The 26,283-nt window shown below is 50.2% G+C and overlaps 1 protein-coding gene across 13 annotated transcripts in view; it reads left to right on the plus strand.

Annotated features, from left to right (window-relative positions):
* The window catches only part of Mcf2l (MCF.2 cell line derived transforming sequence like), a 130,691-nt gene extending 106,155 nt beyond the window's left edge, over positions 1 to 24,536 (plus strand). For 5 of the 13 annotated variants that reach the window (XM_051182001.1, XM_051182015.1, XM_051182005.1 and 2 more), the window contains 24 exons: positions 1,108 to 1,222; positions 4,004 to 4,123; positions 4,529 to 4,720; positions 5,160 to 5,351; positions 6,035 to 6,194; positions 7,154 to 7,227; positions 7,450 to 7,526; positions 8,987 to 9,053; positions 9,849 to 9,964; positions 10,815 to 10,884; positions 13,553 to 13,645; positions 13,745 to 13,837; positions 14,491 to 14,616; positions 15,437 to 15,658; positions 15,889 to 15,981; positions 17,044 to 17,122; positions 17,232 to 17,298; positions 17,792 to 17,907; positions 18,184 to 18,276; positions 19,091 to 19,165; positions 21,708 to 21,829; positions 22,442 to 22,554; positions 22,775 to 22,878; positions 23,018 to 24,536. In XM_051182001.1, coding sequence (XP_051037958.1) covers positions 1,108 to 1,222; positions 4,004 to 4,123; positions 4,529 to 4,720; positions 5,160 to 5,351; positions 6,035 to 6,194; positions 7,154 to 7,227; positions 7,450 to 7,526; positions 8,987 to 9,053; positions 9,849 to 9,964; positions 10,815 to 10,884; positions 13,553 to 13,645; positions 13,745 to 13,837; positions 14,491 to 14,616; positions 15,437 to 15,658; positions 15,889 to 15,981; positions 17,044 to 17,122; positions 17,232 to 17,298; positions 17,792 to 17,907; positions 18,184 to 18,276; positions 19,091 to 19,165; positions 21,708 to 21,829; positions 22,442 to 22,554; positions 22,775 to 22,878; positions 23,018 to 23,103 — 2,665 coding nt within the window. In that variant the 3' untranslated portion in view covers positions 23,104 to 24,536. Of the gene's footprint in view, positions 1 to 1,107; positions 1,223 to 4,003; positions 4,124 to 4,528; positions 4,721 to 5,159; positions 5,352 to 6,034; positions 6,195 to 7,153; positions 7,228 to 7,449; positions 7,527 to 8,986; positions 9,054 to 9,848; positions 9,965 to 10,814; positions 10,885 to 13,552; positions 13,646 to 13,744; positions 13,838 to 14,490; positions 14,617 to 15,436; positions 15,659 to 15,888; positions 15,982 to 17,043; positions 17,123 to 17,231; positions 17,299 to 17,791; positions 17,908 to 18,183; positions 18,277 to 19,090; positions 19,166 to 21,707; positions 21,830 to 22,441; positions 22,555 to 22,774 lie in introns of all 13 variants that reach the window. The other 8 variants (XM_051182002.1, XM_051182008.1, XM_051182006.1 and 5 more) reach the window with 4 other exon arrangements.
* Positions 24,537 to 26,283: the final 1,747 nt, after the last annotated feature.

Below are 26,283 nucleotides of genomic sequence, written 5' to 3' on the forward strand. Positions count from 1 at the left end.
AAAGCTTTGACACATCTAGAGCCCCACACGCCTCCTGGCATTCTAGCCTCACCATGCTGCAGGCTAGATGGGTGCCAATCCCATCTACAGATACATACACAGCCATTGTGAAAACACAAGACTAATAGAGCACCTGTATGGATAGAATTTTCCCCAAACCCAACAAGCAAGGCTCTTGGCTTTCTTTCACATGGTTCTGTCCCACATGGGCTGTGGCTGTATGCAGAACAGGCGTGCTATATTGGAACCATGGCAAAGAGACACAGAGGATACCAAGGCTCACTAGCAGATCTAGGCAGGTTCACCCTGGGGAGTTTATCAACTCTTCCAAGACTAGGGAAATGGACAGGTAAGTTGATGCTGCTTGGTTCTATTTAGAGTTCCTTAGCAAGAAGTAATCTTAGGGGTGAGAGCAAGGGTGGCAAACACGGCTCTAGACCTTGGCGGCAGACTGTTCTTCACTCAGGCTCAAGCTTGTCAACAGTAAACCCAATGGCCTTTCAAAAATTAGCAAATGTGGGACTATGGAGATGGCATAGTTGATCATGCTTGCCATGCAATATGAAAACCTGAATTAGGATCCCCAGTACAATCCCCTTCCTGTAATGGCTCATACTTGAAAGCTCAGTACTGTAGAGGCAGGGACAGGCAGATTCCTGGAGTTATGCTAGTGGAATTGGTAAACTCTAGGTTCAGTGAGAGACCCTATCTCAAATAACAAGATGGAAAGCAACTGAAGAAGGTACCTGGTGTCAACCCCTGGCGCGTGCCCCCCCCCACATGCACACACGCACGCACACAGACACGCACGCACGTGCACACACACTAACAAACAATTCTGTTTTGCTGTTGATGTGACAGATTGGGGAGCCTGCAGTCTTGTCTGAAGTGCATCTCCCTCGTGTCTCTCAGAAACCTGAGAACCCTAGGACTCAACGATGAGGCCACAGAAGGAATAGAAGGAAAGCTTGTCAGGGAGACCCCTGTGCACCCTTGGAAGGCATGGTCCTCCTCACTCCCATAGAAAGAAAGCTTGTCAGGGAGACCCCTGTGCACCCTGGGAGGCATGGTCCTCCTCACTCTCATGGCCCCTCCTCTCTTTCTCAGGCTGCTGGCTCAGCTAAATGAGACTGAGGCTGCCTTTGATGAGTTCTGGGCAAAGCATCAGCAGAAGCTAGAGCAGTGCCTGCAGCTGCGCCACTTTGAGCAAGGTTTCCGGGAGGTGAGTGGCTGGGCTGCAAGCCTGGGGTGCTGCCGTTCAGGAAGTAAGGGTGTACTTCTGTCTGCTGGAGGTCTAACAAGTGGAAACTGAGGAAGGATTGAAGTAGGTGACATTTAAAGTACAGTTTTTATTTATGTATGGGAAGGGTGTGTGCATGCGAGTATGTAGGTACACAAATCTGTAGGATGTGTGTGGAGGTAAGAGCAGGGAGTTGAGTATCCTCTGTCACTCTACCTCACTGCCCTAAGACAGGGTCTCTTACTGGACTGGAAGCTTTTAAGTCTAGACCACCTGGCCTGAAGGCTCTCGGGATCCCAACTCTGAGAGTTCAGGCACACACAGCCATGACAACTTTCTATGTGGGTTCTGTGGATTTGAACTCAGGTCACCCACTCTGAGTTCTCTTTCCAACTGAGCCATCTCCTTGGCCCCCGAATAGTATTTTAAATCAAAGTTTTTATTCAGAGGAAATTCTAGATTCACTTGGAGTTGTATAGAATGATCCAGAGAGATCCTGATTCCCTCTGCCAGTTCCTTGAGTGGTAACAAGACATCGTTCAATAGCCTTGACTGATGTTGAAGCTGTAGGTATGGGACACCCATCATACGAGAACCCTTGGGCTTCCCTCTGTGGCCCTTCCAGCTCCTCCCATGTCCCCAGTACCTGGGAACAATATCTTCTGACTGCTGCCACATTGGCCAACTCAGGAACACTGTAAGCAGGATACTACAGCACAGATGTCCTTTAGGGACTGGCCTTTTCACTCTGCCTAGTTCTCTAGAGTATCCCCCTCCAGGTGATGGCAAATGCCTACAGTCTTATGTGTGAGCAGACTGCCATGGCAATGTGAAGGACATCATTGTTTTGGGTTTTGCTGTCACAGGTAAAACTGTTGTAGACATTTGCACGTGTGCATTCGTCTATATAAACATAAATTCTAATTATCTAAAATGATCATGTGGGGGTTGTCTGTTTGAATATTAGAAAGCTCTAAGCCTGGAGCTAGAGAGATGGCTTAGTAGATACAATTTTGTCATGCAACCACAGAGCCTGGAGTTTATATCCTCAGAGTCACATAAAGTGGAGAGAGATTGAGGGGGGACAGTCAATGTCAACTTTGAGTTTACACATGTACACATGCACCCATACTCATGTTGTAGCTATACACGCACACACATGCGCGCGCGCACACACACACACACACACACACGCACGCACATACACGCACCATATATATATATATATATATATATATATATATATATATACACACACACACACATATACATACACACACATTTGGAAAAGAAAGAGAAGCAACTGCCACATTGTTCCCAGTGACACCTGGCATTCCTATAGCAGTGTAACCAACCAGCTCTTCCTTATCCCCACACATGTTCTAGACTGCCCTTCCTATGCTGAGCACACTCTGCCCTTCCTATGCCGAGCACACTCTGGTGGGTGCACTCTACCAACAACACTAGATGTCACATTGCCTGGGGCACTTACTTGCTTCAGGCATCCAGAGCTGATTTTCTAGCTGCATTATCCAACTGGGTGTTTTAATTGTTAAGTTTTAAGGGTTCTTTATCATTCATAGGAGCCAGATGTGTGGTGTGTGCATCTTTCCTTCCGGTCCAAGCTTCTCTTTTCTGCCTGTGTGTATATAGTGTAGATATATTTTTGTGTGTACACGTATGTGTGCACATGTGTGAGCGCGCGAGTGTGTACACGTATGTGCATATGTGTGTGTGTGCGTGTGTGTGCATGTTAGTGTGTGTGTGTCTGTGTGTACATGTGCACATGTGTGCATGTGTGTAGGAGGGTGGTTAAGTGGTGGATGAGTATTCCTAGAAGTTCCACAGCTGTGGAACTTGCTGTTCCATGCTGAATAAAATGTGAAGGGACACTGTCCCCCTTCCTCTGTGTCATGTTAAATGAGGTTTGAGTCCCCATGTGTGGGAGCCTGTACTGATAGCTCCTGCTTCCTCAGTGGCATTGACAATTTGCATCTTTTCACAATGCAGAGCCCTGCTGATTGTGATATTGTCACAATGTGCCACTTGAAGAGGAATGGTTCATCTTTTCAAATTAACAACAATTTGTTTTCTGTTTCCAGTTTGATTTCTGATCATATCTTTATCATGTATTTCTATGGATGACTTTGGATTTATGTTAGTCTTATTCTAGGCTCTTGGGAGAGGAGCCTGCATTAACTACTTAAGAATATTCTTTAATAATACACGTATTTATTTACTTATCTTGATTTTTTTTTTTTAGACAAAATCTCACAGTTTTGACTTTCCTAGAACTCAGTGTGTAGCCAAGGTAGCCTGAAACGCACAGCTATCCTCCTGCCTCAGCCTCCTAAGTTGAGGTATTACAGGTGTGATCCACCATGCCCTTCTTATGTATAATATAGGTATTTGTTAGGAATGTCACCAGTCTCCCTCTTGCCACTCTTTTTATGTGTCCCACAGTTTTGATATGTTGCATTTCCATTTTCATTTAACGTAATGTCTTAAGATTTCCCTTTGAAGCCTCCTCTTTGACCTGTGGGTCATTTAGAAGTACTTTCTGTCATTCGGTTTCCAAGTGTTCAGAGAATGAGGCTGTGGGGAGGACCAGCACCCCAAGAGGCTCTGCAGGCCTGGGTGGCTTGGCTGAACTCTGATGGCCCTCAGCAGCTTGCTGCTGTCATGGTCCCCACATCCTGCCCTTCCAGGCATCGGCTCCTGAATGAGGCACAGCTCCTCCAAGTCAATCTTCCTCTGCTGCAGGTCAAGACCACCTTGGATTCCATGTCCCAGAAGATAGCCGCCTTCACTGATGTTGGCAACAGCCTGGCACATGTGCAGCACCTCCTGAAGGACTTGACCAGCTTTGAGGAGAAGTCCAGTGTGAGAGTCTGGCGTGGGTGTCAGGGTGATGGTAGTCACAGCATCACCTGGCTATGCAGAGGGCACAGGACCTGAGTTTCCCACTTGAAAATAAGCTCCCGTGGCACCTAAGCACCCTCCTCCACCTCAGACACACACCCTGCCCTCCACAGCTCCTTTGTGTAGACCTCTTACTATTCCTTGACTTCAGAACCTACGTACTTACTCTAGGCCAGGCCAACCCACCCCAATACCTGACCCTCAGGAACTTGGCCTCAGAATGGCTCCAGGATCCAGTGGCCTCAGTCAGCCATAGCAGCCTCAAACTTTACATCCATCACCCACCTCCAGTACAGACACCCATAGGACTCTTCCCCATTTGTCTCTCCACACAGGACTAAAGTGGTATCTTGGTGTGTTCTGCAGGTGGCTGTGGACAGGGCCCGAGCCCTGTCACTGGAAGGTCAGCAGTTGATTGAGAACAAACACTACGCTGTGGACTCCATCCACCCCAAGTGTGAGGAGCTCCAGCACCTTTCTGACCACTTTGCCACTGAGATCACCAGGAGAAGGGGCCTCCTCAGCAAGTCCCTGGAGCTGCATAGCCTCCTGGAGATGGTAGGAAACCCGGCTGGACTCATCTAAGCGAATGAGTCAAGCTAACTGTTGTCCCTTACCAGCAAGGGGACTGCTGAGCTGACTCTGTCAGTAACAGAGTGCCCCCCCCCCCCCCGCGCCGCATCCTCTGTCACATTGGTCCCTATGCACTCACTTATTCCAGCAGTGATTTCCTAGGAGGGACCTCAACTTAGGTTCCCTGTTACTCCTGCTTTATTCTGAACCCTTCTCCCATGGTGAGTTCAGTCCAGAAGCCCACTTAGCTTTGCAGTGTCATGTAACCCTCCAGACACTCTCTGCCTGAGTGGCTGGAAGTCTCATGTCCTGGATGTGCAGCAGTTAGGAGGCTGGAGTGGGGAGCACACAGCTCCACAGGCAGCCACACGGGCGAAGGATGGTGCAGCAGGTCCTGATGCTGACAGCCTTCCTTCATTTCCAGTCCATGAAGTGGTGTGACGAGGGAATCTTCCTGCTGGCCTCGCAGCCTGTGGACAAATGCCAGTCCCAGGATGGCGCCGAGGCAGCCCTCCAGGAAATCGAGAAGTTTTTGGAGACTGGTGCAGAAAATAAGATCCAGGAGCTCAATAAGATTTACAAAGAATACGAATGCATCCTCAACCAGGACCTTCTGGTAATGCCAACATGGGTTTCCATCCGTGGCTTGGGGACTGGGGCCTGGGGCCTGGGGACCCACTTCATAGGATATTTCAGAGAACACATGTTTGAGATGCTAAGGACTGAACACAGGGTCTCACACTTGCTAAGCAAGCCCCGTTCAGTGAGCAATATCCCCAACCCTTGAAGAACCCTTTGAGTAGGAGATAGGGATTGCTGGGTAGACATGCAGGGTGGGAAGCATCAAGTGCAGCCCTTCCTCCATTGCAGAAGTTATTCTAACCATGCCACCATCTCCCCCAACACCACCTGAGATAGGGGTGGTTTGTGGTGTGGCTCTCACTGGAACCCTGATTGTCCCATAGTGCCTCTGATGTTACACCAAAGATGGGCTGGCTCCTCCTCACCCCCAGCCAGCTGTCCTAACTCTACTTCTGAGGCAATAGGAAGAAACCAAACCCCTTTCCATAGCTGTCCTTTCAGAGCTGTGGGGATGGCCCCCTATCCTGCTGTGGAATTCCACACATCTCCGGCTGTCTGACCAGAGCTGGAATAGTGCACTGCACTATTCATGGACACTTCTCACTCACTGGAAGCCGAGGAAGCTGCACACCCTGACACACTCTCTAGGGATAACAGGGTGGTTTTTAGGGCGGGCCCTGACATTTGTGAGGTGTCTTAGTAGCTGTGTCATTTTAGGAACATGTGCAAAAAGTCTTTCAGAAGCAAGAGAGCACTGAGGAGATGTTCCACCGCAGACAGGCCAGCCTGAAGAAACTGGCAGCCAGGCAGACACGGCCAGTGCAGCCTGTGGCTCCCCGCCCAGAGGCGCTCTCCAAGTCCCCCTCCCCCTCGCCAGGTACCCATGGCCTCTTCCTCCTAGGCAGCCATCTGAGGAAGCCAAAGATGCCCAGTCCTGTTGCCATGCTCCCTCCCTCGCTGCCCTCCCTCCCTCTCTGACCGCCCTCCTTGCCCTCCCTCCTTGCCCTCCCTCACTACCCAGTCCATGGTCAGCAGCCTGTAGACCAGGGCTTATTCTGCTCTGCCACCCATTTTAATAATGAAGCTCTGTTGGGACCCAGGAACACTCTACCATCAACTGTGGCTACTTCTATGCTTTGTCCATAGTAGAGTTGTGTCCTTTTGGATGAATGCTGATGGCATTCAGACTGGAGACACTGACTGACCCTTTGGGAAAGGTCCTCCATCATTTCCTCTGACCCTGTTTTCCTCTGACCCCGTCCTCTGTGCTGTTGCCAGATCTGTGGCTGGATCGCTCTGGACTCTTCTCAAGCCCTCCAGGCTGTCACTAACTATGGAACCATGTCCCAGACCCCATGAGCTGCAAGGGTGCCATGGTCTGCTAACCTTCCCCTTTGCTTAGAGTCTTCCTCTGCCCTACATCAGGAGAGCATCCTCCCTTCCACTCTGAGGCAAGAGCCCAGAGATGTGTTGGCTAATGGCAGCCACAAAGGCCTGGGGAACACCCTGCCATCAGCCTCCGTGGTGGAGGAGGGCTGCTTTCCGGCTTGTGGGGAGATATTGCTAGCCAGGAATTCCAAGGTTTCCAGGGTGCCAGCATGAGTTTTCTCCCTCTTGCCCACTGTCTCCCTGTTAGCTAGAGCTGTACCCACCCTTGGGGCTGTGGAGGCCCCAATCAATAGCTCCTTCCAGCTCCTTCCGGTAGCTCTCCATCCCTCCCCCGCTGATCACCCCTTCATTCTCTCTTTATTACTATAACCCTTTCTTCTCCTCCTTTCTTCCTCTGGGTACATTTCTCAAGAGAGCTAACACCCTTCTCTGTATATTTTAAACTAGGCTCCTGGAGAAGCTCTGAGAACTCCAGCTCTGAGAGCAGTGTACTCCGCAGAGGGCCTTACAGGAGAGCCAAGGTGAGGCTCGTGTCATGATGACCCTCAACGTCCCCTAGTCGTGGCGCATTATCTCAGCATATGCCTTTTGTTGTCCATGTGGTCAGTCTCTCTGGGTCTCCTAGCCTCCAGGGCATCTACTTGCCCTCCTCAAACTCTATTCCAAATGGGAGATGGGGCCAGGCAGTCAGCATCTGAGGCAGCACTTTTAATTCTCACCCCAGCATGCTGTTCTCTTCTCAGAGTGAAATGAGCGAGACCCGGCAGGGCCGCACCAGCTCCACAGGGGATGAGGAGGAGAGCCTAGCCATCCTGCGCAGGTGAGTAACCATGCTTCCGATGAAGCTGAGTGACCTTGAGTGTCTGGGAGTCAGTGACAATGATGGCAGACAGCACTCGTACCCAGGCATACCATAAGGAAACCAGCACTGTGTATATGACACTGAAAGCAAACACATGGGCTATGGGACACACATGCACACCCTTTCATTAGGTGATCATCTTACTGGGGCCGCCTGTCACCTTTCCTGTGTAGCCTACCTTCTGCTACTCACAAAGACACCTGCAGAGCAATGGGTGAAATGCTATGACATACTCAAGGTACTCACTCAGAATGCCTCACTGAAACCTGCCTGCCCATCCATCTTCACTTGAGTCCCTCTACTCATGAAGTCTCTAAGCAACATCTAGGCCAGACAATGTGAACACAAGAGGTTAACATTGCAAAGAAGGCAAAACACCAGGGGGGAAGTGTCAGCCAGGAGCCAGGGTCACAACAGTGGAGATGGAAGGAAATGGTCAACCCTACACCATCCTCGTTCTTTGCATTTGCTCTAAATACAGTAGGACTGCAGAGTTCTTGGGCGCATGTGAGCAAACAGGTGTGCTGTTCAGCAGTGCCCCTCTGAGGAGACACAGGATAGTGGATTATGGAACTAGAATACCAGCTGAGAGGAACATGAGTTCTGTCACTTCTGATGGAAGGTGACAAGCAGGAAACAAAGAAGGGTATATAGCAGAGAAGAAGGGCCCAGACAGGGTGACACATACAGAGCCCTGAGGTGAATGCAACCTGCCTTGTGTCCAGGCAATTTGTGTCTAAGAAGCAGGTCTAGGCTTCTTTGCTCTGCTAACCCAGGCTCACAAGCAGGGCCTAGCCTAGTTACTTGGCTGTTGGCCAGGTCTCAATCCAATACCCATGGGCTGCGGCTTTGTGGGTAAAATGGGCAGACTGGTTATAGGTCACTGGCAGGTGCTCCTCATCGCTGAGAGCTGTGAACAGCTGGATGCTTTGTAAGACTAGTCCTCATCTCCTCCTGGAGCTTCACAAATGATAGGCATATTGCATGCCTGCAGATGGTCATTGCATAGCCATCACATGCAGGATAGGAGCTGGTACTGCATCTGAGGAGCCACACCTGTTCAGAGGCTCTGGGGTGGGAGTTAGGGGACCTTCTTGGTAAGGATGTCTTGGAGAGTCTCCAGTGGCTTGGGACAGAAGCAGGAGGTGTCTTTACTCACCAGTGTGTGTGAAGGTGGCATTGATTTTTGTACAGACTGACCCCAGAAGGCCAGAAAGTGGGTAGAGAAATCAGTTCCAGAAGGCAGGGGAATCAGGAGGCAAATGGGAGGCCAGGGAGCCAGCTCTTTCTTACAGCTCCCATACTGGACAAGTCCTCGATGCCGTGATTTCTTCCCTCACAGATAAAGTCTAGGGACTCAGCGACTCCAGATGACTGTCCCACACTAATGTCTTTCTGTCCCATGTCCTCATCCACAGGCATGTGATGAATGAGCTCCTGGACACGGAGCGGGCCTATGTAGAGGAACTGCTCTGTGTCTTAGAGGTAAGACTGGGCATGGGGCCAGGTGTTGCTACAGTTAGGCCTGTTGACAAAGACTGATATTTCCAGCCACTCTGGACACAAAGGCAGAAGGATCATAAGTTCAAGGCCTACCTGGGCTACAGAGAGAGTTCAAGACACATACCTAGCACATACATAAAAAAGATTTTTCTTCTCAATGCTGCTTAGAAATGAGGACTTATATCCACAACAAAGTGCATGAAAATATTCATATCTGGGCTACTTATATCAGGCCCAAACCCGAAACAGCCCAAGTAACCATCAGCAGGAATAGTGGCTGTACCTGCACAGCCATAAGAGAGATGCCCATGCACATAGCAAGCACACGACCTCGGTGACAATGATCAGCATCCTAGGGAACTGTGCACACAGTTCTGTGTATAGTATAGTAACACACCCTGTAATCCTGACACTCAGAAGCTAAGGCAGGAGGCTCACTGTGAGTTCAAACCAGCCTGGGCTGCATAATGAGATCTAGGCCAGCCTGGGTTATTCAGTGAGACCTTGCCTCATCTCCATTCCATAAAAGACAGAGGATGAGGAGAAAAAGAAGAAGAAAGAGAAAGTTCCAGAACAAGGCAGGAAGGAAGGTCTAGAGTAAGGACTTTGAGGATGGGAACCCTGGGTCCTGAGTCTTCCCAGTAGTGACCTGGAAGTTAGTGACTGGATACACACAAGAGCAGCATGGCCTCTGCCTTGTGTTGGTTATACCTGTATAAAAAGGTCAGGAAGGAGGATGCAATCTCTTCTAGATAACTGCCTCCCACTCACTTGCAGGGTTATGCTGCAGAGATGGACAACCCCTTGATGGCACACCTCATCTCAACAGGCCTACAAAACAAGAAGAGCATTCTGTTTGGAAACATGGAGGAAATCTATCATTTCCATAACAGGTGGGCCCTCCATCTGGACATAGATGCACGTGGTGTCTGTGGTCTCTTGCCTCTGACATGGCAGCCTGCAGGGAGCAGGGATCCACAGCCCCTGGGATGTACTTGACTGGGAGCAAATCTCTCCAGGGAGGACCCACAGAGAGTCACAGGTGCATGTTGTAGGCGCCTGTGATGCATTCTCTGACCACCCTTGTGACCCCTTGTTCTGCTGGTTTGTGCCTAAGCTGCCTGGGTGATTGGCAAGCTGCCTGCTGGGAGGACAGTGGTGTTTCTGGGAAGCAGCTTAGCCCTGATGTTTTCTCTTTAATACTTGAGACCTCCAATGGCAACAACCTTTAGCACAATTTCCAGACTTATAAAAGACACAACTATCTGCCCCATCCTCCTGCAGCTGCTCTTTTCCTAGGACATCTAGAACCTTCCCTTTAACATCACTGAAGCTGGTCCTTGACTTGGCTCCAGTAGTTTCAAACTGTGGTGAATCCCATGCAACCTTCCTCTCCTGGGCTCTCCCCGAGGACAGGTGCAAATCTGTGTTTAGACAGGGAACACAGTGGGGATTTGGTGGGTCCCAGAAAACCCACAAGCTCATGGCCAGTGTGTAGGGCCTCCAGAGCCTTTGCATGTTCAGTCCTTGTCTCTGTCCTTCTCATCTCTGTCCCCAGAAGAGTAGCTCCAACTTTAATATGAACTGCAAGGCCAGAAATAAAGGGAGGCTGCCTGGGCTGTGGATACTCAGGAGCCAGGGTGGAGCTGCAGGCTCCCAGGCCAAGTAGGGAGTCGCTGCCATAAAGACAGTGTCATCTGATTCCACTGTGTTCACCACCTGGCTGGCAATCTCTCCATGCAGAATATTCCTGAGGGAGCTGGAGAGCTGCATAGACTGCCCAGAGCTGGTGGGGAGGTGCTTTCTGGAGAGGGTATGTATCTCTAACTGCTTGCCTCCCAGGCAGTGCATATCTCTAACCTCTGAGGGACCCTGAATGTACATCATTAAGTGGGAGGGAGGCTTTGGTACCTCCACATCCCTCACCGTGCATAGCATCTTGACGGCCTCATCAAAGCTGCTCGCCAGGGATGCCTTCAGTTCTCACTGCAACCCCACTACAGGCTAATAACTGCTTCAGAAAAAGAGAAAAACCAGGAAGCTCAACATCTAGGGATGCAGGAATTAGTTTCAGAGGCCTGATGCTGCTGAACTTCCTTTGTGGGTTGGGTTATTTTTGTCTAAGCCTTGCTAGATGGACAACCCTGGAGAAGGCATAGGGACTCTCACTAAGTCCGTTTTCTCCTCTTTGGAACCGTAGGTGCTTCCCTCATAGGACAGTGGAGATGAGTTTAAAAAGAGCGGTGTGTGGAAATCTGAAAGTCCCAGTCAAGGACACCCCAGAGCAGAAAGAGTGGGACAGGTGCATAATTTCTCAGCCATGAGATACTGTCACACTAAGCACCGTGACCTGTGAGATTCACATTGTACAGAAGGAAGGTCACTGGCAGGAGAAAACAAAGCAAGGTCATGAGATAAAGAGCTAGAGGAGGCCAGGATACAACTCAGTGGTGCACAGAACACTTGCCCAGCACACACCAGCTCCCAGGTTCCATCCCCACACTAACCTGAAGCTCTAGCCAGTCACTGCCAAGGCCCAGGCATGGTGGTGCACACCTTCACACCTGGCAACTTAGGACATAGGTGCAAGTAGATCTCCATGAGTTCAAGACCAGCAAAGGCTACATAGTGAGACCCTGTCTCAACATAGAAGGGAAGAAGGAGCCATATTTGTCTTGGCTCAGCCTAACCACTAATGTGTCTCCAGAGTCCCCAAACCTGAGGTAGTCATCACTCCATAGGTCACAGGTCTCTAACCAGCAGCATCAGAATCCCCCATGCAACGTCTATAACCCTGTGTACCCAAAGCTGTCATCCATACCTGAGAGCCATCCGAGTCCCCTTCAGATAGATACTCAGGGACAATTGGTTTTACACTGAACTCAGGTGCTTTTACAAAACGATCCATAAGATGCTTCTCTAGTCTGTAGCATGGTGGCTGAGTCAAGCTCTGAAATTCCTCCTAAAGAATAGGAGTCTGTATCTGTGTGGGTCCATGTTCTGAACAGCTCCTCACTCTGGTGAGAAGCCAGCTATGTTGAACTTATTTTGACATAATGAAAAGGTTATTAAGACTGACACAGCCCTAGGAAGTGACCTTCTGGTGGGAGCTGTTTTCCAGCTCTCAGACAGTGAGGATGGGAGTCTGGAAGCCAACACTGGCAGATTGCCCTCTGTCTTCAGAACCGTCAGGACTCCACACTTACCAAGTGCCCATAGTTGCCAACCTTCAGCAGCTGTGTCATCAGTGAGACTGAGGCACAAGAACCCTGCTAGCAGGCAGCTGCCCTACCCATGTCTCTTACCCATGGATGCTTGACCTCAGCTTCTCTTGATCCCAGCTCAGAACTGGTAGGGGTCAAACAGATTGGGGTTGGCATTAGAAATCAAAGGCCAGGAGGACTCCAGCATCAAGGGCAGATCAGAGCCTCCAGGGGTGGGGAATGCAGGAGTCCAGCCTTACCATCCTACTGAAGCAAGCCAGACTAGGTGGGCTCACCGCACTGGGAAGCTTACCCTTGCCCCAGAGTCCTCTGTGTCCATAAATCATGGAGGTTATACACCCAAACCCATTGTGTGCCTCAGAACCATTTGTGCCTCAGAACCATTTGTGTCCCAAACCATATGCCCAGCACTGTGTGCTTTCCAAAATATGTGTTTTAAGCTGTGTCTCCAAACCATCTGTATCCCCAGACTCTTTATCCCAGAATCTCCTGCATTCAGATCCAAATATCCCAGGAACTCCTGTAATCTACTGCCATATCCATTAAAGACCCAGAGCCCTCTGTACCCCAAATCATCTGCAACCCCCAGAGCACTCTATTCTAGACCTAGCTGTACCCTAGGACCTTCTACATCCCCTGAGGTACCCAGGGAAAATTTCATTTCACATAATGTGTATAAATGAGTGCCTGTATGTATGTATCTCTACTGTCTACTGTGTATGTGTGTGTGTGTCTGTGTGTGTGTGTGTGTGTGCGCGCGTGCGTGCGTGCGTACATGCGTGCATGCATGCGTGCATGTGTGTGGTGTCTGCAAAAGCCAGAAGAGGATACTGGATTCCTTTTAACTGGAGTTATAGACAGCTGTGAGCTGCCATGTGGATGCTGAGAACTGAACCTACATTCTCTGCAAGTGCAGCCAGTGTTCTTAACCACCAAGAAATCTCTTGAGTCCTGTTCAGACATATTTCAACAAAATAACTTGCATAATTTACAGAACTGACTGAGAACACCCTGGAATTTATGTACATAAACAGACTGTCCTATAAACAACCTCTTGGCAGAGCTCGGTCTCCACCTCTCTGGGCTGCGAATGGTCAGCGGCCAATGGGTTAGGGTATGAGGCTTCAGTGTTGGTGAATAGCAAGCCTGACTGGGAAAGTTAGCTGGGAAGCAGCAGCAGCTTCATCTCTGAGATCAGAAAGGGGCTCGGTGTGACTGGAAAACAGTCCATGCTGTCTTTGTCCCTCCTGGCTGTAGATGGAGGAGTTCCAGATCTACGAGAAGTACTGTCAGAACAAGCCACGGTCCGAGAGCCTGTGGAGACAATGCTCCGACTGTCCCTTCTTCCAGGTTTGTCTTGAGTGTGTTCCCCACACTATTACTTCCTTCCTTGGGGCCTCAGACAGAGCTGTGGCTTTGCGTGAGTGACTGTTTCTTGGTTAACCCCAGGAGTGCCAGAAGAAGCTGGACCACAAGCTGAGCCTGGACTCCTACCTGCTGAAACCTGTGCAGAGAATAACCAAGTACCAGCTGCTGCTCAAGGTGAAGTCTCCAGGGTTAGCCACATCTGCCTGCTGGCCAGGTGTCTGCGGGGACTGGGGCCTATCCCAGCCTCGTCCTCACCCAGGTGCCAGGCCCAAAGGCACTCTTGTGAGCCATTTCTCCTCCACCTTGCTATGGCCCTGATTCATTCAGCCACTTGTGTGAGCCTACTGTGTGCTAGGCATTGTAGAGTGCCAGGGACATAAAGATGGCCAGCTATACCAGGAGCCTGTGCTGATAGCCTCTCCAAGTAGGGGTTGGGAGCCGAGCCCTCTCTGTCCTGCTGGTCCTTAGCATGGTGGGTAGTAATGAGTCTCTGTCTTGGAGTCTGCTAGGTGTGGCAAGGCAGGTGTAGCACTGTGCCTTTAGCAGGGCCATGGCAATAGCATGAGGCAAGTATGATAAGTGTGCACATAAGTGTGATAAGCTGTCAGGCAGGTAGCACCTGCTCTGCAGAATCCAGCTGTTCATTCTGGCTTGGGGGCTGGGGACCAAGTGGCTTGCTATGCCTGGTGTGCTGGTGTCTGTCCAGGGACCACGCCAGGATTCTAAGGATCCCATTTGGAGTCTGAATCTGTGGGGAAGTCAGCTGCTCCTGGGGGTGTAGAGGGGAGATCTTGGTGTATAAACTGCATCCTCTTATACCCCCTCAGGAAATGTTGAAATATAGCAAGAACTGTGAGGGGGCAGAGGACCTGCAAGAAGCTCTGAGCTCCATTCTTGGCATCCTCAAGGCGGTGAATGACTCCATGCACCTCATCGCCATCACTGGCTATGATGTAAGGCCCTATTTGTGGCTCCATGGTCCCAAAGATACGATGCACTTTGTCCTGTCTTGGTCATTGTCTCAAGAGCAATTTGATAGAAGCAATCCTATCAGTACTTCCAAGCTCTCTGAGTCTTGACATGGACACATGTGGCTCAGGGCCTGAGTCTTGATGTGGACACACATGACCCAAGGCCTAGGGCAGACCCAGGTTCTGAGTCAGGAGCCTGTCCATATGTGGGGCAGGCCACAACTGTTCCCCCAGGCGTGTGAGACCTCTCCAACAGGGCTGCACCCCAAGACTCTCTCCTCCTGTCTACTTCCTGGGCACCAGGTGGGACCCCATGTTTTCTGTGATATGGTGTGCGGTCCAGTGGCTAATGACAAAGTGGCTGGCTAGCGTTAACTTCTTTGTATAGACCCACCTCAAGTCAACATAGAAGGGTTTTTCTTTCTGAATGTCCATTAAATGACTAATTTTTATTTATTTTAACAGTTTTAGATTTATTAAAATTGAGTGTGGCTCATATTCCATAAACATCCATCCCTGCCCCCCCCCCGCCTCCTCCATTGTAAACTATTGTGTTGGTGGGACACAGCTGTTGCCCTTGGCAGGCCTGTGGGGATATGTCTTTAACTGAAGTCCACTGTACATTAGGGTTCTGGATGCCGACGCTTCTCTACCATGGCTCCTCCATGCTATGTCGCCTCTTGCTGACTGACCTTCTACCACCTCCCAAGATTTGCCCCTTCTAGAGTGTGCTACAAGGAGAACTCTACAGCATGTAGTCTTTCCACTGTGCACTGTGTCCAACATGTGTCCTGTGTTCCAGGGGAACCTCAGTGACCTGGGGAAGCTGCTGATGCAAGGCTCCTTCAGTGTGTGGACAGACCACAAGAAGGGCCACACCAAGGTGAAGGAGCTAGCCAGGTTCAAGCCCATGCAGCGGCACCTGTTTCTGCACGAGAAGGCGGTCCTCTTCTGCAAGAAGAGGGAGGAAAATGGGGAGGGGTATGAGAAGGCGCCTTCCTACAGCTACAAGCAGTCCTTGAATGTGAGTGACTCAGCCAGCAATTTGAGGGAAGGAACTCAGTCACCAAATAAGCCTCAATCTAACATGAAGGGTTATCAGGCACCCAGCTCCTACCCATGGGAACACTGGGGCTCCTACCACCCTTCACCCTGACCCCAACTTCACATTCCCCCTCAGTTTCCATCATCCCTGAACAGGACACATGGCTCCACTGTGCATACTGATGTCTGCCTTTATTCCTATGCCATCAGATGACTGCAGTTGGCATCACAGAAAATGTGAAGGGTGACGCCAAGAAGTTTGAGATCTGGTACAATGCAAGAGAGGAGGTTTACATCGTCCAGGTAGGGACACTAACTTGCTCTGCAAGAGCTCTTGAGCCTCTTCAGGGTGGCCAGTGAGGGACTGCCAACGAAAATCAGGTCAACAGTCTTCATGAGGTTCACTCCCCAGAGGCAGGAGCTGTCACACTAGGTCACTTCCCAGGGCCACAGGATGTGCTAGGCCCAGGATGGAATTTGGGAACAAGTGCATCTATGGTAATAGACAGGCAATACCAGAAATGGCTCTTGCTCCCACATCTCTTGATAGCCCTAGAGAGCTTTGTCCACACAGCCTGGCTCTCTGGCTCTCTGGCTCTCTGGCTCTCTGGCTCTCTGGCTCTCTGGCTCTCTGGTGGAATGTATGGTATACCTGTCCTTATTGACCAATGGAAGAGAGGGAAGAGTTACAAAATAGACTGAAGGGACAACATCCTCTCCATGAGACCCAGGCAAGAACATAAGTACCCCAACCTGGCTGGGCTTTTCACTTGCCCTCAGAGTCACAGAAGATGAGATGGGAACTGGCAGCACACAGTGGCCATGGCAGTGTTGCAGCCCTGGTGTGCTGTCTAGTTTTAAACCCAGCTGAGAAAACCTCACAGAGCTGAATCAAGGTTGGAGCCCAGCAGCTGTCCCAGCAGTAATAATGAGGCTGGGCTTCAGACCTCTTTATTAATACAGGGTGACAGTCCTGGCCACAGGTGATGATGCTCTTGGCCTGGTCACACCCATCTGGTATGAGTGTGAGTGTTGTGCCTCTCACCTAAAACAAGTTCAAATAGAGGGTACTCCCAGAAGATCTGTTCTGCAGGTCAGGCCACATGTGCAATTAGCCCAGCACAAAAACATTGGCAGGAGAGTTGGCCTTCCTGCTAGTAACTGGCTGACTTCGCCATGCCCTGGTCACCTGCACAGACGCACAACCTTTTGCAGCCAATCCTGTGCTGCAGGGTTAAAAGATCCACAAAGGGACATCCACCTGCTCCTTCTGTCTGTCACACACAGGGGTCTGTTGATTCCTAGGATGGTCCTCCAGAGTGTCTATTGGAACTTATACCAATTCCCACCTCTCTTTTGGAACAGGCCCCAACTCCTGAGATCAAAGCAGCATGGGTGAATGAGATTCGGAAAGTCCTGACCAGCCAGCTTCAGGCCTGCCGGGGTGAGGCTCCCTTTGGCTTTTGTCTGTTTTCCCGCATGCCATTGTCAAGTGTCCGAGAGCCTTTAGCTTGTGAGAGCAAAGTGACATGTGTCCGTTTGCCCTCCCACAGAAGCCAGCCAACACAGAGCCCTGGAGCAGTCCCACAGCCTTCCTTTGCCCACGCCATCCAGCACCAGGTGAGCGTGGCGGTGTGTCAATCAGAAGCCCAGAGAGCAGATGGGCATGCTACAGTCCTAGCACACAGGACACCAGGGCGATAGGATCTACTAAGGCAATGTAGTGAAACTGTCCCCAAGACATGAGGAAAGATAGCAGGGCTTCTGCACATGCCGCAGGGTTTGCTGTGTCACTGAGATGAGTCTACACAAGGCCATCCAATGTCATCTGGGGATTATGTGTCAGTGACTTATGCATGAACATCAGGCCCGAAGGTGTGGTCTCTAGCTCTGCCTTCCTCAGCAAGTCCCCTGCTTCACAACTTCCTGTTTGTGGGGTCACTTCCCATGGTAGTCAGCATGCCAAGGGTACAGCCTAGAGGCAGTTGGTCACCATCTTCGAATGAGGGATGGGGCCTGGAGGATAGACCAGGAGCCAAGATGTGTTAGCCCTCAGACAGTCCTGAGAAATTAACCGACATACTGTTTCTTCATTGGTCACTGATGCCTTCAGTCCCACTAAAGGGAACACAAGAAATGTCAAGAAGCTGGAAGACCGGAAGACAGACCCACTGAGCCTGGAAGGATATGTGAGCTCGTCATTGCCAAAGCCCCCTGAGAAGGGCAAAGGTGAGTGTCAGCTACAGTGTGCCCCATTCGGGCATTGTGCATGGAATGTCCATCAGCCAGCATGGGAGAGTTCAGGGTGGCTCCTGCACACTGGCCTCACAACAGACCCCTCATTCATAGTCACTGTGTACCTCCACCTGGTGCACCCTAAAATGTGCCACTTCTCTCTGCCCATCGACTCCTGAGCATAGGTCCGTGGCTGGTGCCCTTTGCAACCTGCCACCCTCCCTCCCCTCCCAGATGCTGTCTCTGCATTCTGTCTCTCCTCCCTCCTAGACGATGCGGTCCCTAGCTCTACCTCTGAAAGCTCTGCGCTTTCCAGAAAGCGCTTCACACTGCAGGGCTTGGCTAACCTCAAAGGTCAGAAAGGTAAAGAGGCAGTAACCCCCACTGCCTTCCACGACATCCCTGTGTGGCGACCTCTGGCGCCACACACAGCCACACAGCACATTTCCCACCCTATCATTCTTGCCCACTGACGCCGTGTAGATACAGATGCCCGACGTTATCTTTTAGGGGTGCCTTTCGAATACAGAGAGAGCCAGCCTTGGGAGTGCGGCCTGCTAAAAACTGGAGCTGTTAACTGCTTATCTGGCCTGACCCCTTCTCCCACTCCCCTACCCCCAACACCTCGAATTTTCCCTTTGGCTCTGCAGGCCTCTGCCTTTCTTGCTGCCACAATTCTTGACTGCTGAGTGCCACGCCCAGGTGTCTTCTAGGGTGTTTGCTAGTGAACAGTGGCAGGGAAAAAAAGCCTTTGAACTGAGAGCTGAAATAGCTTCATCGTCTGGGGATGCTCCTTGGTGACCAGAGGTTGGGGACAGCCCTGGCATGACTTGGTTGTGCACAATGCTCCCTTCCAATCCTCCAGCTCTCCCAAATTACAGGCTCAGGTCTGTAGAGAGAAAGAATTAGAGGATTTCCCAATTTATAATTCTTAGTTGGCTTCAAATTTGAATGGAAGAAACTCTTGTTCTGTTAAGCCGAGCTGAGGGCAGCCCCTAAGATGATGACTGACGGCTAAGGCCACTGCCGGCCACCTCCACTCTCTGGGCCTCCCCGCTCCCCTGGGCGATCCCTCAGTCATCTCATCTCAAAACACCTTGCCTGCCTCCTCTGCTCACTTGACCCTTCCTCCGCTTTCTCTCTACTGTTGTATTTTTGCCTCTTCCTCTTCCTGCAGCCTCTCCGACCAGTCCTGACAAAAAAGCTAAGCGGCACGAAGTAAAGAGCGACCCGACTCCCTTTGGTTTGCGAGGTAGCGCGGCAGCCCCTGAACCCCAGCCAGGCATGCTATCTGTGGCTGTGCAGAGTACCTAGGATGAAAGCTAATAATAGATCACACAGCCAGGAGCAATAACTGGTGTCACAGCTTGGTGCCTGGAGATAGATGCTGGTAGATGCCACATCCCTACTGTCTCCTTGGCCCATCATTGGCAAGCAGAGAGGCCCAGGCACAGACTGGCTGAGCAGCAGTTACACTGAGATTTCTCTCTCAGTGCTAGTGTAGCCTGCAGCTGCCCTGTTGAAAGGGCAGTGGTCCCAGCACCCTCCCACGAGTCACCAGCTAGCCCTACCATTCTGGGTGGAAACAAGCAAAAGGATCAGGTCTTTGCACTGGCAGATGACCACTGAGTACAGCTCCACTCTAGGCCTTGGGTCCCTATTTCCTTCTCCCTTGTCCCAAGGAGCTCAGATTCCCAGGGCCATCCTTATCATACTGGCAGGCTCATTCTACCCCCCCCCCAAACCATGCTCAAGCCCTGGTAACCCAGCTGCAATCCTCAGAGGTCAAAATTCATGAATGGGTAGAAGCCCAACACTCCGATGCTGCGCTCCCATTGCTCAGCAGCCACTCACCATCTCCCGTGAAGGTCTGCTTTTATCCACTCAGCACTCTTCGTTGTGTTACCCAGGACCCTGAGATATCCCACCATGGGACATAGTGTTTGGAGACAGCAGACACGGCTGTGACTGTGCCAAATGCTGTTCCCACCCTTGTTCCAGCGTAGTGGTTTATTTCTGCCAGTGTCCCTTCCCTTGAATCTGAGTGGCAACAATACAGCCTTCTGGGTTGCAGAGAAGATGGCTAGGTGGTATAGGAGGGCTAGTCATTCCCATCCTTGGTGCCTTCTGTAGTGTAGATGCAGTCCACACCTGAGGGGGGGAGGGAGGAAGGGAAGGAGAGAGAGAGAGAGAGATGATAGTTGTACAAGGCAATTGGCTAACATTCTTATGCATTCTCCCAAAATCCCCAAAGAGAGTGATGGCACCTAATTTGAGGTTATCATGCTTCTAAATCCTTTTGTGTGCTTGTCTCGCATCTGGTACCTAGACACTGTTAGGCCAGCATGTTGGGCTTCCTGTTAATAGAGTGTCCAACAAATACAGACAGCAGCATGATCTGATACTACTCTGGGTCAACTGACACTGTGAGCTATGTTAGCTGCCAAAGGGTAAGCTGCTGGAAGCCTCTCACAGACACACTAAGGACAGCGAAGATTTCTGTCTAGCTTGTGAGTGGCTGTGCAATCCCTGATGCTGGAAGGTTTTGTACTTGGGAGTTTGTCTGCTCCAACTCTCCTTATATTTTGCTTCTGTTTAGGTAGAGGCCCCAGTGTGAGCTTTGTAGCAACATGATGGTCAGTGGAAAAGAAGAAAGATTCAGGCCACCTACACATGTGCTTAGAGCAAGAGGGTCAATGGTTGTAGCTGGAAACCCCTAGAGCCCAGTAATTACGTATATGTAAGACTAGTATGACACTTTCCAGGACTAAGTACACAACTATCCCCAGGCCCTAAGTCTGGCCTCAGGGAGGCAGATCAGAGGTGCTCTAGTTAGTCCTGCCAGAGTGAGTGTGGGCCCTGAGCCTGCACAGTTGATATGTGAGAAGTGTCTTGGCATATCTGTTTCCTAGGAAGACAGAAGAGCCTTCCCATTGTTCCTTAGCAGAGGATTTCCTTCACCGGCTCTGGGCATGCTCAGCCATGGGAGTGACTGCAAAGCTAGCAGGCCTCATTGTTGCCCCCACACTGCACCAGCACCTACTACAATATGACACCAGGTGTATGTAGACTCAGATCCAACAAGCAGGCTAGCGTTCCTTGCTATGCTTCATTGTATGTTGACGTGTCCTCCGGTTTCACAAGGTACCAGGATGGACAGGGTAGTCGTCTCAACCTATTACTGTCTGAGGAATTTACTCAATAGAATTTTATCATCTCCATCTCTCCAAAAAGGGAAATGCTGATGTTATCCTTTGGAGCAAATAGCAAGATAAATAGGAATAAAGCAGTAGGAAATTCAGTGGATTTTCCAAATGGCAGGACTGGGGTTGCTAGGGTACCCACACACAGCCTTGACATCCTCCTGGTTGTTAACCTGTCCAGTGAGAACCATAGCTGTATGCATCTCACAGGTCAGGGATTTATTAGGTCATTCTAGATGGAAATTTTCTTCTTGGCCAGAAAAGTAGGTGCTAGCCATCACAGTTTTGACTGAAGAGCACCTCCCTTCACAGGGTTTGCTATAGAGTCCAAGTAGGTGGGTTTGGTAGGGCTGGGGCCTGAAGAAGGTTCTGGGCTTCATCTTACCCCTTAGGGTGGCCCAGCGGGTGACTCCAACAAAGACAGAGAGCTGTCACATGCAACACAGTTTGGTGAACCTGAGAACACGATGGGGTCATGTTCAGAGTCCCACAGCTACCTATTCCAGGGGCCTTTGGACCTCATATGGAACACACTTGGTTAATGGTGACTGCATCTTGGGTGTGGACCTCACAGAGAGATGTTTCTCCTAGGCTGGAGCAAAACATCCCACTCACTGGAGGCCCCTGAGGAAGATGGAGGCTGGTCCAGTGCTGAGGAGCTCGTCAATTCATCTGATGCAGAGGAAGATGGTGGAGTGGGCCCCAAGAAGCTGGTAACATTGGCCTCCCTGTGGGTGGCTCAGGGTGGGCCCTGAGGAAACATTCTAGAAAATCCACCTTGGCCTAGGTCCTCCTTCGCAGCCACCGTTCTCCATCCAGAGATCCACAATTTTCACTTGGATCACAATCCACCACCCTTTGTCCCATGGAACAGTGTGCCCACCTGCCTAGAGCTCTGGCATGGTTCATACCTTCTTCCTGGGGAGGCCCATACTTCACACTGGTAGAGTGTTCTAACTGAGCTTTCCTGAAGCTGTATCCATGCTAGCTTGGAAGTTAGCAAGGCACTTGGGAGCCCATAAGGACATGTAGTGCTGTGAACACATTGCTGCATCTATTTTTATCCTTAACCTGGTCACAATATGAGTTGTGCCATCCCCCTAACACTAGCAGCCTTTCTAGTTTAAGCCAGAAATCTCACCAAAACCTCCACAATCAATTCAAGACTGGTCCTCCCTTGCTGGCACCTGGAAACCTGCTCTGATGCAGGCACTCCCGGCACTACACAGGAGATAGAGAATAGATGTGTTGTTGGCCTGCTGAAACTGAGAGGCAGCAAGCGCTGACAAGCTGAAGCCTCAGCTTTGCCCCTTGTCATCCATCAGGTTCCAGGTAAATACACAGTGGTGATGGATGATGAGAAGGAGGGCCCTGACACCCTTGCCATGAGGAGTGGGGATATGGTGGAAGTAGTGGAAGAGGGCGCCGAGGGGCTCTGGTAAGATGGTAGTAAGCTCTTCTACCTCAGACATGTCCCTGTGTGATTTCCCCCCCCCCCTCCAGACACAACCCTGTGTGATCCCACCTCAGGCATGCCCTTGTGTGATCCTGTGTGATTCCCTCTTCAGATGTTTACCTGTGCCCACCTCAGAAGCACCCAATCACAGACTGTGGGTGTGGGCACGGGTTACATTATAGCCACTGAATTCCCTCCTCAGGTATGTCCGGGACCTGACCAGCAGCAAGGAGGGATGGGTGTCAGCCAGCAGTCTGTCCACCCTCCTGGGCAAATCCAGCTCAGCTCAGTGTCTGAGCAGCTCAGGTAAGACCCACTGTGCACGACAGCTGTGCCCTGAGCCTGCCAAGATCCTCAGCCCAGAGCCTGTTTAAAAGCAGAGAGGTTTCTAGGTGTGCAGAGGAAAGGGCCAGAGCCGAAGTCTGTCTCCACTGGTTTCCCGCAGACTCCAGTCCAGGGTCAGCCGTGCTGAGCAACTCCTCCAGCTGCAGCGAGGGCTGCCCCACTCCCTTCTCCGAGCTCCAGGGATAGTGGCCAGGCCTCTGTGGCAGGCACTCGAGGCTACCGCGCAGTAGACCAGCATGCAAATCTCTTAAGTTTTCTTTTGCTTGGGCTTGCTTAGTGTGGGAGGGGATGGTGCTCCAAGACATCTGGAAACAGCAGGACCCTATCCACCATGGGCTTCAGAGGACACTGGGGCCTGGGCACCAGGACTGCCCTAAATGTGCAGAATCCGGGAGACAACAGAATCCAGGAGACAATAGTCCACCACCAAAGCTACTTTAAAAACTCCAGAGTGGACAGAGGAGGGGCTACGGGTCAGGAGACCCCTGTGCAGAAAGGTGGGAGATGCCCTTTCTAATATTGGGCAATCAACAGACCCTGCTGTGCAGCCTCTCCAAGACGTCCTAACCTCTCTGGTGCTTTCTGTGGGACCATCATCCTGAGGAAGGCACTTCTAACAGGAGTGGACAGTTTGCTACCAACAGCCGAGGAGGGGATCAAGGGACTCTTGTCTTTTATAAGTTTTTGATTTTTTTTTTAAAACAGGGATTAATCCCATGGCCATTTTTTTGTGGTACTCTGGCCTCAAATCTTTACCAAGAATCACTGTGTTTACATGAAATGACAATTTGATACTGTATTTGATATAAAACTATTTTTTGTTACTGGGGTTTACATCGAAGCACGTTGTTTATACAACTAAATGGTTTCTGGGGCACTCTCACTGAGACCTGGCACTTCCTGGAACACATCCATTGCAGGTGAAGGAAGACCTGGTAAGTCAGGGGCATCTCCTCCACCAGAAGCAGTCAGAAACCACCGAGAATCTCACATCAGCATTGGTTTTCTTTCCACAAGAAATGTAAAGTATAATTTAAAATATCAGCCTTCTTTTCTACAATATAAAGGAGACTCCATTTTTTAAAAGAATATCATTAAATTAGGATATTTTTTATTATTTTTAAAGAAAATGTAAAAGCCCATGCTGTCAGTCACCTCCAGCAACACAGGCACCGGCTGCCTGTCCATGTGAGGGCAGGCCCCGCTTCCCCTCCCCTAGCTCATGGGGGGACCTGCAGCCTTCTTTTAAGTCACGGCAGAACTGCCACAAGAACTATTGTTTTCCCTGCCCTTTTGTGTGTGTCTGAGAAACAAATTCTGTTCTTTGGAAATGTTCTGTGCCTAGTAGGGCGATATTTTTATATGTATGTGTGTATATATGTTCATGTGTGTACATATGGTCTGGGTGTAAAGGATGTATTTATGCTCTCATGCTGCTGAACATGTGTCACTTTACGGTCCCTCCCTGTCTCCTCACCCTGCTGCCATGGGAGGCCACCGAGGCTCGCTCACCACTGTATGTCCAGGTAAAATGCCCTCCTCCCCGGCCCTATGGCTTGCAGAGCCATTACTGGCCACACCTTCAGAGAATGGTAATAAAATTTAAAAAAATGCAAAGATTCTGGTGTATATGTTATGTGGGAAGAATCTTGGAATAATATAGTCTGCCCAGTCTGAAAAACAACAACAACAACAACAAAAACCACCACCACCCTCTTATGTCACACTCTGCCAAGGGTGGTGATAGGCACCTTTAATTGAAACACTACAGAGGCAGGCCAGTCCCTGGGTTTGAGGCCAGCCTGGTCTACACAGAGAGTTCCAGGCTAGTTAGAGCTACATACACAGTAAGACCCTCTCTGTAGCACTCGAGCTACAATCTCTTCCACTAATCAGGCAAAGGCCTAGAGGATGAAATAAAAGACAAGGCAGTGGGTCATTCATGCAGCTAGCTGGAATGCAGAATGCCATTTATTGAGGGGATAGAGTGGGCTTACACACTGACTCACAGCACAGTGGAAAACAATCAAGTCCTCGGGCTCAGTTCCTCCCCAGCAGATGTGTGTTAGCAAATCAAGAAGAGTACCAGGAACTACTCTGGGGCAAAATGTTCCAGCCAACAGCTTCAGGCTTGCTCAAGGTGCCTTGGGGGGGCATGCAGGGCCCTACAGACCCCCCTTTCTTTTAATATAAACTAACACCTGTCTTAGGTGTCTGAGCATGTCAGCATAATTGCTTACCCATTATTGGAGAGGTCACTCAGGCCTGTAACCTTCCCGACTTAAGTTGGATATTTGCCCCCTTCTGCCTTACCTGTCTCTGGTGATTAGTTCATCTGTAAGTTCAGCCATACTTGGGCAGAGGCCTTTTCTTGAGCTGAATACAGTAGAATCTGTCTCGTTTGAAAGCTGCCCTGGGCCTGTCTAATGCTGTGGTGGTGTTGGTAGATCAGGCAGATAGCACCAAGGGCAAGGGCTATGAGCCCCAGTGAGAGACAGCTTGCCCATTCTCTAGTTAATCTGCCCACAAGTTGAAGTCCTTGTGAAAGGTCTTCTGCACTGGCAGGTGGTACTTGGGTTTCACTGATGTTAATGATCTGCATGGCTAAAGCATGTGTATAATTTAAAAACTTATCACTCCAGGATCCCTGAAGAAAAATAACTACAACTGATGCATTCTCCACTTTAACAGGTGTAACATACATATGTGTGAAAGAGGGAGAACAGGAAGCCATGTGTGCTTCCCACAGTAAATCCAATTGTTCCTGTAGGAGGCTAGTTTGTACGAGATTATCAAGTGTGTTTTGGGTGGCTAAGGCTTCAGTCACTTCACCTGATAGCTGATCCACTGTGCTTGCAGTATTTACAGATTGGGAGAGGGCTATCCTTGAAACTGTTGCTGCAGTGGCGGGGGCAGCACTGGCAGCTGTGATCCTGAAATCTCCTTTCCTCTCTGCTGCACAAGTTGGTCATCTGTAGAGGTCTCCGGCATAGGTACCATCTGGGGTATGTGGCCCATGACAGCTGTTGTTTCATACGTCCAGTAGCTAACCAGTCTGCAGACCTGCTGAGAACAATTGAGACTTCCTCCAAAATTAGTAGCATTAGTTACAATGAAAAAGAAGGGAGCCAGAACACAAGTGCCTGAAATGAAGGTGAAATTCTTATCCTTTGGACTAAAGTGTAAAGGTATAGCTGCTTTAACCAAACTATAATTAGTGGTCAGTAAAAGGGCTACACCTGTGAGTGGTCAATTGAGAACCTTCTGAAAAAAAGGTAATGGTTAGCCCCTGACCCCACTCAGCGTGGCTCTACAGAGCTGCATCCAATCACTTGGGGTGCAAAACACTGTGAAAGACTCAAAAAT

The sequence above is a fragment of the Phodopus roborovskii genome, unplaced genomic scaffold, assembly GCF_943737965.1.
Source record: "Phodopus roborovskii unplaced genomic scaffold, PHOROB, whole genome shotgun sequence".
Classification (NCBI taxonomy): Eukaryota; Metazoa; Chordata; class Mammalia; order Rodentia; family Cricetidae; genus Phodopus; species Phodopus roborovskii.